The 14,854-nt window shown below is 38.5% G+C and overlaps 2 protein-coding genes across 3 annotated transcripts in view; one reads left to right on the forward strand and one right to left on the reverse strand.

Moving 5' to 3' along the window:
* Positions 1-8,722, reverse strand: C6H14orf28 (chromosome 6 C14orf28 homolog). Of its 2 annotated transcripts, XM_066343247.1 has the most exons (6): positions 8,589-8,722; positions 5,423-5,947; positions 2,878-2,967; positions 2,524-2,616; positions 1,466-1,600; positions 1-452 (listed from the first exon to the last, which is right to left on the reverse strand). In XM_066343247.1, exons 2-6 carry the CDS (start codon positions 5,944-5,946, stop codon positions 269-271), a joined length of 1,026 nt encoding a protein of 341 aa, XP_066199344.1. In that variant the 5' UTR covers position 5,947; positions 8,589-8,722; the 3' UTR covers positions 1-268. The 2 variants fall into 2 exon arrangements, with proteins under 2 accessions (XP_066199344.1, XP_066199345.1); XM_066343248.1 differs by lacking the exon at positions 2,524-2,616.
* Positions 7,908-14,854, forward strand: part of LOC136377158 (uncharacterized) — a 24,255-nt gene continuing 17,308 nt past the window's right edge. Inside the window, exons 1-2 of the mRNA XM_066343667.1 lie at positions 7,908-8,033; positions 8,264-8,969. Coding sequence (XP_066199764.1) covers positions 7,908-8,033; positions 8,264-8,969 — 832 coding nt within the window. The remainder of the gene's footprint in view (positions 8,034-8,263; positions 8,970-14,854) is intronic.

Here is a 14,854-nt window from a genome sequence, read left to right on the forward strand (position 1 = left end):
TAAACAAAATATACAAAGATATATTTTATTTCAACATAGAATGTGCTTGTATAAAAATAACCCAGGATATAGAAAAAAGAAATACAAACATTTTTGCATAGATTCTCTCTATAAAACATTTACCTGGGGCTAAACACTGGAAAATACATATCTGAAACTAGTATAGTTGAACTATTTCCTTGGATACCAAGTATGTACAAATAAAAGCCCTTCATCTTGGGGAGCATGGGCAGGAGGGAAAACAATTATATTTAGCATCAGTCTATATTTATTTCTCTGTTGCTCGAATATAAACCAATGATGACAAGAGGAGAAACTCTGGGGGTTTATTTAACAAAATTAAATTCACATTTCTGAGGCCATCATAGTGCATCCAATGTCCATCAATCTGAAAAGCTGCAGAATAATGATGTTCCTCTTTGTTAAATAATGTGGCACCTTCCAACAAATACCTGCAAATTCAATGACAAAGTGTAGCAGAAAATTACAATACTTTAAAAACTATTTTTGGGGGGTGGGGAGAGATACAGAGAAGGGGTGGGAGAGCATCAACTCATTGTTCCATTTAGTTGTGTAGCCACTGATTGCTTCTTATCTGAGTCCTGACCAGACTGGAACCAGAGACCTCAGGTCGAGCAGGGACCTCAGGACTGAACTGGTGACCTTGGTGCTTCGTGAGGATGCTCTAGCTACTGCACCACTGGCCAGGCCCTACAATACTTTGTTTTTAAGATAAACACTCCCTAAATTTTTAACTAAGGAATAAAAAATTGAAATTGTTTGCATTCTATTCCCTGAAAAAGATACCCATCTGTAAAACTAATGTTCTATAATTGGCAACTTGGAATAAAATGTTTAAGAATTTTATAATTGATATAATTTATGAATTTAAAAAATCTTAATTCATAATCAGTATAGTTCTATTAAATATAAGAAAACACAAAAAACTTTTAAAGTAAATAGTTAAAATTTATATGCAGATATTTTTATCTATAATGAGGACAGTAAAATTTTATTTTTACTTCATACTATATACCACTTTAACTTGAAATACAATGAATAAGCCAGTATTTATTGTTTACTACACGTAAGTATATCCTAAATACTTTGCATGTATAATCTCATTGAAGTCTCACATTAATGGGACCAGGTAGATACTGTCATCTCTGTTTTATAGATAAGAAAGTTAAGTTACTGGCCCAAGGTCACAGAGTTTGTAAAGAGTGGAGCTGGGTTTGAACTCAATCTGTCTATTGCATAAATCAAGCACCTAACCATGATGCCCACTGCCAGCGACTAACTCCCTGAAGGAGATTCTGATCTTATTCAGAAAACATAAATTTAGAAACAGTTATGACCTTTTCAGCAATATTACTTAAGGGCTGGACAAAATCATAATAAAACAGCAGAAAAATATAAATTTATTTTTCACTAGTTTTATAAAGCACCCAAAAAAACCACCTACTTGTGATCTGATAAATCCAAGTAATAGGGTACATATGCCAAATCTTCAGATTTCCAGTGCTGCATATTTAAGACAACAAATGGAGGTGCCCCGTGGCAGAAAACACGTTGGGAGAATTCTCTTAAGCCACCACACCTGGAATTGAAAATAGCCATGAACTTAATTAAATTTGGAATAAAGCTGCCTTTTATCATTTCTGGGTTATTTTTATTACTTTGTGTCATAATAAGCATACTTATCTATTTTAGGTATGGGTAATGGTGTGGCTATATTATATTATGGGGGTAAAAGTAGATTTACAGTTGTATGTGTGCAAAACAGAGTTTATTCTTGTATTATTATTTATCAATTATCATATTACTTATTTGTATTGCAACTGTAAACCTACTTTTGCCAACCGCTGTGTATCTATTCCCAGAAGTTTATATAAGCTCTGAGATTCTATATACAAGTAATTATACTTTCAAAACTCCAGGAAAAGCTAACTATTTTATCTTTGCTTATAAAAGTGAGTACCTTTTATTTTTAGATACATTTTTATTTATCTAAGATGGTTTCAAAGGGAAATAATGACAGAGGGGAATAATATGATTCTTACTAGCCTCTTTATGTATAAAATTCCCTAACTGCTTTCTTTAGTCATCGGATGAAGCAAATTTTGTTTTCTTAGCAGTATAAGGTATTAAGCATATGGCTCAGACTACAACAAATAGTTATACAGTAAAATCTCGATTAACCGGAATGCTCAGGGTACAAACTTTTGGTTAACAAATATTATTGACTAAACCAAGTTAACAGGAAAACCATTTTGTTTCAGTATTTGTTGCTAAAATACATTAGTTCACTTTCTGAACTTAAGTAATATTAACTGAACATATTTTATTCTTTCCTTCTTTTGTGATTAGTTATAAAATCATCCTTCTAAATACCGATTCTCATTGTACAATATAGTAGATAGAGAAATTAAGAGTTTAGGATGAATATATTCTTTCTTCCCCTTTGTATTTCATTCTTTCTTTTCTTTTACACGGTGTTAGAATTTTTGGTTGTTAATTTACCTTTCTCCTAAATGAGGAATGCAGGGAAAAAATCCAGTTAATTGAGGGTCCCGATTAGCTGGGTTCCGGTTAACCAAGGTTTTATTGTACCTACTAAGCAGTGGGGGGGGGGGGGGGGAAGAAAAGGCATTTGCTTTGTATTCATCAATTAATTATAGTATTATGTTCTACTTTATAATGACAACACAGCATAAGATATTAGAAGAAACTAGAAGGTGTTAAGATTTAAAAAATGTTAAAACTTCCTAAATACTTATAAGTAGCTATTTCATATACAATTAACATCATATCAGTCCAGGTTTCTTTATAAACAACACAGAATACTTTCATCTTAAATATCTACCATATACTCACCCACATTCTTCACACAGTTCAATTCTGGAACAGAATAATTCATCAACAGCCAGTCGTATCAAGTTTCCATGTGGAATTTCTTGGGGAGGACTATAACAATTGCAAAATACATGTAAGAATTGCTTCAACATTTTACAGGTAAATACATTATTAGGGTCACAAAATATACAGGTCAATTCATTGTTAGCAAACCAAATAAAATACAACCTCTGTTATTCATCTTTGTATTTCTTGTATAGAAACCAGTTAAATTTAATAAATGTTAATGCAAGAAGTTTTCCAAGAAACATTAAATCTTCCTGTAAACTGATGCTGAACTATGCAGTTGTTGTTACTTTAAATTTTTTTCCAGAGGATTCAATAGAAGGGATTCTGGTATAGGGGTAAGAAAGTAGGATCCAGAATCAGGAAAGCAGCTGAATAAGTTACTAAAGTTGCTAAAGTTATAGCCACTTTTGGCCTCAGTTACCTGATTTGTTAAAAAAAAATTTCCTACATATTTCAGAAGTTGTTTTAAATATAGGATTAAGAGACTTGGCCAAATAGCTCGGTTGGTTAGAGACTGCCGGTTCTATCCCTGGTCAGGGCATATACAGGAACAGATCGATGTTCCTGTCTTTCTCTCTCTCCTTTCTCTCTAAAATCAATAAAAATAAAAAAAATAGAATTAAAAAATAGGCAAAAGCTTAAAACAGTTGTACACAGTATGATAAACATATTTAAAGAGAAGCATAGAATATTAATATAGTATTGCAAATATTTCATTACATATGGAAATTAAAATAGTTTAAAAAACAGAAAACAAGATAAATTGCTTTTTAGTCCAGTATGATGGCAGGGGTCTCAAACTCGCGGCCCGCCGAACAATTTTGTACTGATTTTTTTTTGTTTTCAACTGCAGTGAGAAAAGTGTTGCGTTAACAGTTGCCTTTTGTAGACCTAGTGCGGCCCGCCGAACGGCTGTGATCTTGCTCTGTGGCCCACATGCTGAGTTGAGTTTGAGACCCCTGATTTAGAGTAACAAAACTTTTTCACCTGACAGAGATTTCAAAATCAACATAATTTTATCAGCAATACAGGAAAATGAATAAAGCATATTTCAGAAAAAGAGAGACATTAATTGCCAGACTTTAAAAAGAATAAAATAGGCCCTGGCTGGTTGGCTCAGCGGTAGAGTGTTGGCCCAGCACGAGGATGTCCTGGGTTAGATTCCCGGTCAGGATACACAGGAGAAGCGACCCTCTACTTCTCCACTCCTTCCCCTCTTGCTTCTCTCTCTTTCTCTCTCTCTTCCCTTCCTGCATTCGTGGTTCGATTGGAGCGAGTTGGCCCTAGGTGCTGAGGATGGCTTCATTGCCTGCACCTTAGGTGCCAAGAGGAGCTCAGTTGCTGAACAACAGAGCAACGCCCCAAATTGGTTGGGCATCACGCCCTAGTGGGCTTGCCCGGTGAATCCAGGTTGGGCACATGCGGGAGTATGTCTCTGCCTTTCCTCCTCTCACTGAATAAACAAACAAACAAATAATCCAGGTTGGGCACATGCAGGAATCTGTCTCTGCCCTTCCTCCTCTCACTGAATAAATGAACAAACAAACAAACAAATAAATAAATAAAAAGAATAAAATGTCTTCAGCTTTCTGTAGGTATCACGATGTTATAATATTAAAGAAAATATGCTATGAAGAAATGTGAATTCAATAAGTTAGGGTATATGATGTCTATCCTCCCTAAAGAAAACAATCTATTAGGGGCAGTTTTTCTAGACCATAGGGCCAATTATACTTTCTGACAACAATGTGTTTTGGTCTGGTTTTCTGCCCTAATTTTTCCCACTGGCAATTGTCCCTTTTCCAGCTCATGTCCCCTGGGGGCTTTAAGATTTTCCAACACTCAACTAGGGTGTACCAGTTTGGCCTTCCGCCCTGCTACTTACCAGCTTAGCGGTCGGCCCTCTCTCTGAAAGCCAAAAGTAGGCTACCAATACCCTTCCTAGTCAGTGAACACACTCCTCACAGCCACATCTTCTCTAGGTGTTACAATTTCAAGTTTGTGATTTCTGTCTATAATTACGCCCTAGCCAGGACTGTGAAGGAGTATTTTCAATCTTCTTCCTCAAATAGAACTAGCCCACTCAACAGAGATTTATTTAAGGGGTGAAACATATTAGAAACATATTTTGGATAGTGTTCTTCAAGAGGTTACATTTGTGACACAGGAACTAATTATCTACATAGTCACATAAGTAAATTCAAAGCAAGAGCAAAATATTGTGTACTCTGAATAATTCATTATTTTGCAAGTGAAATAGTTATCAGTTGGTTTTGTAAAGTAAATTCTAAGATGTTTGGCTGTTTCTGTCATGGGACCTACTAGAGTCCTGAATTTGTGTGGTTGATGAACGTGTAAGTAATTATACAGGGTTATACTTTAAGAAGTACTTTGACTATAATAGATTTATATTTACAGCACTTCATTAAAAGGCACATTTTCAACTAAAAGTGACAAAACAGACTTTAAAGCAAATAAAACAGACTTTAGAACTTACTTTATATTAATTGTGCGCTGCTGATCTTCCTGCACCCGAGTTGGACATCGCCAGTTGGAACAGTAACTCTCTTGTATGGTAGACATGAGATTTTCGAGATTTTTTGTAAAATTATCATGTTCATTCCCAAACAAATCAATTATTAATGAAGCTTTATAAACTTCAGATTTATATTGCTGTTTTTCCATCTTGTCCCAAATCCAAAGCAGTTTCACAGTGGTAAAACTGTAGGTGTCCATTAAATAAAGAAAACAGTCTACAAACTCTCTACCTAAATGAAGAGAGAGTTCCCTGGGAAAATTGTCATTTTCATGAAGAATGACATATAATAACATCAAGAATCCATCTATGGTGCAAGTATTTTTTAGTCTTATTTCAACGTAGAGTGGTGTACAGGATACTGCTTTGCGGCCAGCTTTGATAGTAAAAACACCTCCCCAAGGAAGAACAGGCCTCCAAAATGAGCGATCTTGGTTATAATTATTTTTAATTGATGCTTTGATCTCTTCAAACAGTGTCTTCATCCTGCATTTTAAAAGTTAAAATTAAGTGTCACCACAATAAATTTAAGAAAAGGGGGGAAAAAGTTAAAATAGAACATGTATGTGACTACATACGATATGTTAAATAAAAATAAAGCTATCTAAAATTTTTAACTTGGTTAGATGGCCTCCCAATGGAACAAAAATACTTAAAATAATTTCAACTACAAATAATTTTTAGAGCAGTAGGCATGGTCTTTGGAAAGACCACTTAAGAAGCTGCAACCTTTATTGGAGGTACAGAATGTCCATTGATAGGCCCTTACATTATACTGCAGATTTTATCTTTGATATAGGAATACTCTGTAATAAAAAAAATCTTAAGTGAATGTAAAGCTCTTTAAGCTACAATCTAAATTTGGTTGTATATATTCCTAATGTAAACTTCTTCCACACTCCAAAATACAAGCTGTGCTTAATTTTGCTGTTAATATATGCAGTTTCACTTATAAAATGAATACACTATAGTGGAATCCTTATTTGGGCTACAGAATAATGTCCAATTAGCTTTGAAAAATAGCATATAAGAGTAATTGTGAAAGCTTAACTGAATAGTAGCACAGCTAATACAAAAAGGATTTCTATGAACTTAGGGATTTTTACTTACAATTTAGGACTATGCTAGATATCCTACAATTTGAACTATATAGGTCATGCTATAAAGATCTGATTTAGAACTTTATTACCTTCTCTTCATGTTTTGGGAATAAACTGAGGTTTCTTCCTTATTTAAACGGGCACCTATCCCTCCGTGAATACTGAAGGGCTTCAAGCCAACAACCTTTGGGCTCAAGCTGGTGATCTCTGGGTTTCGAACGTGGGACCTCAGCATCCCAAGTCGATGCTCCATCCACTGAGCCACCACCAGTCAGGCACTAAGTATTTTGTTTTTAAAGGCATTGACAGTATTCTAATATACATATTCATGTCATATATACATTATATAGAGCAAAATTTTTTAAAAATTAAAGAATAATGTCCTAATGAAACTGAATTGAAAAACTGCTTTACCTGGAACAAAAAAAAGGTCTATACTAAAAACATCATAGTGTTTTCCAATATATAACTTTTATGGAAAAGTATTTTTTTTATGAAAAAAGAGAAGCATCTGAGAAATAGGAAAAGAGGAGTGATTGAGGTCAGTGTCTTATTTTGATCTTTTCAAGGGCCACACCTTTCCAAGCATAATAGGAATCCAACACTCAATACTGCAGACCTACATGTTTTATTTGAGCAAGAAATTTAGTTGAAGCTGATTTTACAATAACAGCAGACTAAATATTCAGTTTTATGACATTAAATACACACACGGAGTTCGTGGCTTGAAGAAAGGCACTCTGTACTCTCAAGTATTCAGCACTATATTTAGTCTGAAGTGTAGATATTTATACATAGTACCAGATTGGCTCTAGTCAACCAATTAGGACTAAGAGGGCGTGGCAAATTTGGAACCTAGGAAAACACGAAGTCAGTTTCTTCTTAAAAACGAAAACATTTCTGAAGCAGATTTGAAAAAAATCATAAGGAATTCAAATACTCTAAAAATGAAAATAACTTTCTTCATGGTTTACTTTATTCCTATTGAATTTTAAAGAAGTTTGTAGCAGGGTCGTAAGGTCAAGAGCTGGAGTTCTGATTTGTAAATATTGCATTGAAAAAGGAATTGTAAATCTCCAGGCTTTTTCCTCCCCCCAAATTATCTTTTGGACATGACCAAATGAAGAATAACTATAGCTCTACAAAGCAACAGTTATATTCTAAGAGAATTAAACTACAGTGACATATATATATATATAATATGAAACTTCTTTAGCCTTTTCCTGAGGGGAAAAAAAGAGGGGGGTAGAGAAGATTGGAAGAACTATAAGGCCTCAATATAGTATTATCATTAACATGATTTGTTCCAAACAAATTATTAAAAAATTACCTAACAAGATGGATACATGGCTGCAAAGGGCTTTACTAAACTTCTGCTTTCTACACTTCTAAGATTGTTCCTTAAGCACTGTTTTAGCAATCTGTTAGAGTTATCCTGCTGTCTTGATTTTCCTGCCTCAACAGGCCCTCCAGTTTGAATAAATCTGCTAAACTCCCCCAATTTCTTATTTTCTTGGCAAAACACCCCTTCTCCTTCCTCTTCTTATTTTTTTCCCCCGGCCGTTTCCAAGGGTGACAATTTGTACTCCACGCTGGTCATGAAGACCAGGTCATTTGTCCAAGGCATTGACTGTGATGCACTGACAGCTCGGGAATCCTAAAGGTCCCCTCTAGAATCAGCGCTCCGAAATAACCTGAATAGCGGCCACGCGCTCCCCTACCGATCTGCACGGAGCTTCCGGGCGGGGACCCGCGGGGCGCGCGGTGGGCATCGGGCGCTGCGCTCCGGCCACGCCCACCTTGCCCCCGGCCCGCCGCACCCTGGAAGGCCGGGCACCCAGCACTGGCCCCCACCGCGGGCGGTCCCCGAACCAGAAGCCGGTGTAGACAGCTGGACACCCCTGTCTGCGGCCGGGCAGTGGCCTCGCAGAGGTCCTGGGACTGCGGGCAGCGGGCTGGAGGACCCGGCCGCGAAAAGTGTTCCCACACCGACAGCCTCCGTTCCCCAGGAAGCCGGCTCCCCGTACCTCCCCGGGGAGCGAAAACCGCCGGTGCCGCCGCACCCGCCGCCGCCGCCGCCGCTTGCTCATGGAGAGCCCGGGCCGCCGTCGCTGCCGCCGCCGACTCATGGACTAGAACCGCCGGCTGTCTTGGCCTCCCCCGGTGTGAGCGCTGGGCTCCGGCACGGCCTCCATCGCACCCGCCGCGGCGGGAGCCACAGCAGCTCCGGCGCCCAGGCCCGATCCGACAGAACCCACGGAGCCAGGACCGCGGGACGCTTTTGCCTATTACGGAGGAAGATTCGGCCTACCCTTCTCCTCCCTCCCCCCGCAAGCTTCAGTGCCCAGCCGCCTGTCAGCACGGCTGCGCAGGCGCGAATACGCCCCGGCCAAACGTGTGTGTGTCGGGTGTGTATACAAGCATTCAGTTTTGTCCAATGGGAACCAATATCAGGTGCGGGGGGCGGGACCTCGCAGAGAGGGGCTGGGTTCCAGTGTTCTAGGGAGTAAAGCAGCCAAAGTGGGCAGGGTTTCCACGGAGGCGGAGCCTAGTTGACAACCTCGCTTGGCTTTTGGAGGTTTATAAAACTTTTGAACTTTACTTGATTTGAGTTTGATTCTGGATCCTGTCTTCTCGAATTCTTAACTCAGAAGGGGAAATCTTTGTTTTCTCAGTAAGTTATAATTATCCAATCTTTTGATTTAAGTGGCTTTTTAGGAAAATTTGGATTAGTGTGTTAAATGCTGTCATTTGTGTTGAATGTAATGCCTGCCCCAAATGTGGTGATTTATAATAGAAGTTAATACCATTTAAAGAAATTAGATGGCTTCAGCCCACTGTAGAGATGAAAACTTTCTGTTTCATATATGATAAAGTCACACACATTAAGTGACAGCCAGAAATTTAAGTTTCAGTTGCTTAATGTTAGAGTCTGTGGGCTCAACCATCATTCCTTTTCAGTAGGCCCTAGTTTTGGTATCCTGCTATAAAGAAACAAAACCAACATGGCTTTGCTCTCATCGAACACAGGCCACCCTGGAAAACTACCTCCACTCGCAGTTAGAAATGAGATACTGTTGAGATTTTCCCCATTTAGTTGTTCAACAGATAATGACTGTTTGGAAAGTGAAGTTCAACCTCTAGAATACACAATTCGGAGAGCTCAACGTCAGCCCAGCACATTATTGTGGTCCTTAGTCACAGCTGAGTCTAGTGGAGTTTGGATGCCTTCTTGACTAATGTGATAGTCAGGCTATGGACCTCATGGACCTCTCCCAAGGACTCTATTGATAGAGGGATGGAGGCTGGGAGAGAAGCTTGACTTACTGAAGCTAATTAACTGCCCATGGAGATGGAGAGAAATGGATTATCTCTCAGAGAGGGGGAGAAAGATGGCTTTGCCTCCACAAAAAGAATTAATAACTCTGTCAACATCTGTTCTTTTTAGTTTCCTGCTTTTTCTTATTATGCTATTTCACAAATGAGGAAACTAAGGGTCTGAGAGATTAAATAGCTAGTGTGTCGTTATTGGAATTCATGTGCAAAAAAGTTTCCTCAATATTATAACTATTCTGCAAGTAGAAAGTCCTTTAAAATGTGTATAAATTGGATTATATGTTTAATTGAAAATCTTTCATAAAACATGGAATTTATTTTATACTGATTGGGGCATTCTCTTCCAGAAAACAGACCCAATATTGGTGATTCTTACCATTTCTGAGGAATAAGGGGGAGATGGTTCATTGAACTCAGCTGAGGCATTTTTGGCTAGGGAGAGGAAGCATAGATTTTTTAACATACTTGGATAACTCACAAACCTCCCTGAAGCCTTTAACCAGATTTTTATTCTGCTTCCTTTTTGCTCTCAAAGTCTGGCCTGATTTTCAGTATTTTAAAAGAAGCTTTATTGAGGTATAATTGACAAATATATGTAGCACTTTTTTGTTGCTGTTGAGAAAGAGACAGAGAGGGACAGGGAGAGAGGGATAGATGGGGACAGACAGACAGGAAGGAAGAGAGATGAGAAGCATTAACTCTTCCTTGCAGCACCTTAGTTGTTCATTGATTGCTTTCTCATATGTGCCTTGACCAGGGGGCTACAGCAGAGTGAGTGACTCCTTGCTCAAGCCAGTGATCTTGGGCTCAAGCCAGCCAGCTTGGGCTTCAAGCCAGCAACCTTTGGGCTATAGGTAGAGACCGTGGGGTCATGTCTATGATCTCATGCTCAAGCCAGTGACCCCATGCTCAAGCTGGCGACCGAGGGTTTTGAACCTGGGTCCTCTGTGTCCCAGTCTGATGCTCTATCCAGTGCACCACTGCCTGGTCAGGCTATGTAGTATATTTAAACTATATAATTTGATGTTTTGACTACATATACCCCCTTGAAACCACTACAGCCAAGTGAATACATCCATCATCCTCAAGTTTTTCACGTCCCTTCGTAATTTCTTCCTCCAATTCATCCCTGCCTCCCACATTTAAGTAACCACTGATCTACTTTCTGTCATTATAGATTCATTTACATTTTCTAATATTTTATATAAATATAATCATATGGTATATATTATTTTTTAGAGAGGGTTTGGTTTCTTTTACTCAATGTCACTCTCTTGACATTCAATATGTTCTGTGTATCAAAAATTCATTCCTTTTATTGCTGAGTGTATTCCATTATATGGACGTACTGCGATTTATTCACTTATTTGTTGATGGACATTTGGGTTGCATCTACTTTTGGGCTGTTACCAATAAAGCTACTATGAACATTGTGTACAACTCTTTATATGAACATACAAGGGTGGGCAAAAGTAGGTTTACAGTTGTTATGGAAAAAGGCATACAGGTTATGATTATTATGATAACTTTATTAACTCAAAAGAATGTCACAATGTAACTGTAAACCTATTTTTGCCCACTTTTGTATATTTCTGTTTTTCTTGGGTAAAGTCTAGAAATGGAATGGCTGAATCACATGGTAGAGGTATATTTAACTTTGAATAAAATGCTAAATTCTTTTCCAGAGTGGTGATGCTATTTTATAATCCCATTAGGAATTCATTAAAGTTCCATTTCCTGTATATTCTTATCAGCACTTGTTATGCAAGTCATTTTTAATTTTAGCTGTTCTAATAAGTGTAGTAATACCTTGTGGTTTTGATTTGTGTTTTCGTAAGGACTAATGAAGTTGAGCATCATTTTATGTGCTAACTTGACATCTGTATAAATTTTTTTGGTGAGGTATCTCTTTCAGATCTTTGTCCAATTAAAAAGATTGGGCTGTTTAACCTGACCAGGCGGTAGCTCAGTGAATAGAGTGTCAGACTGGGATGCAGAGGACCCAGGTTCGAAATCCCATGGTTGCTGGCTTGAGCATGGGACCATAGACATGACCTCAGGTCGCTGGCTTGAGCCCAAAAGGTCACTGGCTTGAAGCCCCAGGTCACTGGCTTGAGCCCAACGTTGCTGGCTTGAGCAAGGGGTCACTAGATATACTGTAGCCCTCTGGTCAAGGCACCTATGAGAAAGCAATCAATGAACAACTAAGAAGACTAAGGAGCCACAAATAATTGATGCTTCTCATCTCTCTCTCTTCCTGTCTGTCCTACTCTCTGTCTCTCTCTCTCTGTCTATGTCACACACACACACACACACACACACACACACACACACACGGATTGAGTTAAGTTTTTAGAGTTCTTTATATTTTCTGGAAACAAATTCTTTATCAGATATAAGCTTTACAAAGATTTTCTCCCAATATGTGGCTTCTTTCCCCCTATTCTCTTAACAGTACATTTTGAAGAGCAGAAGTTTAAAATTTTATTAAAGTACAAACTATATTTTAATGGATTGTACAAAGAAATCTTTGCCTGCTCTAGGCAAAGACATACCTTTCCATATGTTTTCTCCTAGATATTTTTTAGTTTAGGCTGTACATTTAGGTCTTTGATACATTTGAGTTAGTTTTTTTTTTGTTTGTTTGTTTTGTTTTTTTGCATTTTTCTGAAGCTGGAAACAGGGAGAGACAGTCAGACAGACTCCCGCATGCGCCAGACCGGGATCCACCCGGCACGCCCACCATGGGGCGATGCCCTGCCCACCAGGGGGCGATGCTCTGCCCATCCTGGGCGCCGCCATGTTGCGACCAGAGCCACTCTAGCGCCTGGGGCAGAGGCCACAGAGCCATCCCCAGCGCCCGGGCCATTCTCGCTCCAGTGGAGCCTCAGCTGCGGGAGGGGAAGAGAGAGACAGAGAGGAAGGCGCGGCGGAGGGGTGGAGAAGCAAATGGGCGCTTCTCCTGTGTGCCCTGGCCGGGAATCGAACCCGGGTCCTCCGCACGCTAGGCCGACGCTCTACCGCTGAGCCAACCGGCCAGGGCTGAGTTAGTTTTTATTTCTGATTTGAGACATGGTTCCCTGTTTTTATTTGTTACATATGGGTAATCAATTGTTCAGTAACATTTGTTGAAAGGCTATTCTTTTCTACTCTGTTGTTTTTGTGCTTTTCTCAACAGTTGGACAATATCATTTTATAAACATTTTATTTAATATTTAGTCATTATCAACTGTATGCCACACAGTGTGCTAGCACTGGAGATATGGATCAGTGTTCTTAGGGTGCAAAGACTAGAGACCAGATATTGCTAACTTAAAATAAGAAATTTATTGGTAGGATACAAGGAATAATAGAAATAAAGAAAAAGCCAAATATCAGGTCTCAACTACCAGGACTGATCAGAAGTGAGGTGACACTGAGACCTTATTAACAGAGGAGGAAATGGTGCTGGGAAGGTATCTCATGATAGTGCTCCCAACTTTTTTTATTGCATCCACACATGATAAATAATCACAACTGGGCAGTGTGCGAGAGTGAACTGGTGGAGATTAGGTGGTGTCTCTATGGGGTGTGGTGAAAAAAAAAATGTTACATTTTCTATATAGGATGTAATTGTAAGAAAATGCAAAGTATTAGGGAGATATGAAATGCTGAATTTTTATAAAATCTATTTAAAATTTTATTGAGAAACTTGAGCTTGTTTCCATGATATGACTTTTATTTCAAACCTCTATATATGAGAAATGTATGTCCTAATTATGCATATATCTTGATGAATTTTCACAAAGTGAGCACACTTGTTATGTGTTACAGTTATATATACTTGCATAACCAATCACCTCTAACCTTATAGCTTAAAATAGCAACGTTTAGTTTGCTTATGAATTTGCAATTTGGTCAGGGCTTGGCTAGAATAGTTTGAATGCTGGGGGCTGGAATCATCGAAGGCTCTTTCATTTATATGTTTGGTTGTTGACGCTACCTGTTGACTGGAGCCTTAGGTGCGTCTATGACTAGAATACTTCTGTGTAATTCTTTAACTTTCTCATAACGTGGTGGCTGGGTACCAACAGTGAGCATCCCAAGAAAGAGAGCCAGGTAGAAGCTCTAGTGCCTTTTCTAACCTCGCATTGGAAGTAATGCGGTGTCAGTTCCAGTGCATTCTATATAATGGAGGCGCGTCACTAAGGCTAGTCCATATTCAAGGGGAAGGAATTGGATTTCACCTTCTGAGCGTCAGAGGATCTGTGGATATATTTTTAAATTACCACACTTATCTGACCAGCTCCCTAATTAAGAAGCAGAACATTACCAATGTCTCAACCTTACCTTCCTATAATTACCTGGCTGCCCCAAGGGTAACCACTATCCTGATTTTTAATAGCATAGATTAATAATGCCTGATTTTGCACTTTATAAAAATAGAATCCTACAATATGTGCCTTTTGTGTCTAGCTTTGTTCTTCTGAGCATTAGTTGTGAGATTCATTCATATTGTTCCACATAAATTGTCCTTATTACTATTTAGTATTCTATTTGTAAATAGCACATAATTTTTTTGTCCTATTTGTTGTAAATAGGCATTTGGGCAGTTTCCAGTTTTTGGCTAATATGAGAAGTTCAGATTTGAAATTCTAGTTCATGTCTTTTGTTCCTTATGTATGTTGAGATATGTGTAGGTGTGAAATTACTGGGATTAGTGTTTGCATATGTTAAACTGTAGTAAAAACTGTCAAATAGTTTTCCAAACTCTGCCACCTGTATTGAGTAATCATGAACATAATTTCTTAATACTAGGCTTTATGCTTGAAATGACTACACAAAATCCTCTTCAAGATGTATTAATAATGTATTCCTCAGATTTTAGGTAGTTACCATTGACAGAGAAGGCTGAGCTCACCTGTCTCTGTTCACCAGAATGTGGCTGCTCTAGTATGGTGTCTTTTCACATGGTGAC

This window comes from Saccopteryx leptura, chromosome 6 (assembly GCF_036850995.1).
Source record: "Saccopteryx leptura isolate mSacLep1 chromosome 6, mSacLep1_pri_phased_curated, whole genome shotgun sequence".
In the NCBI taxonomy this organism is placed as follows: domain Eukaryota; kingdom Metazoa; phylum Chordata; class Mammalia; order Chiroptera; family Emballonuridae; genus Saccopteryx; species Saccopteryx leptura.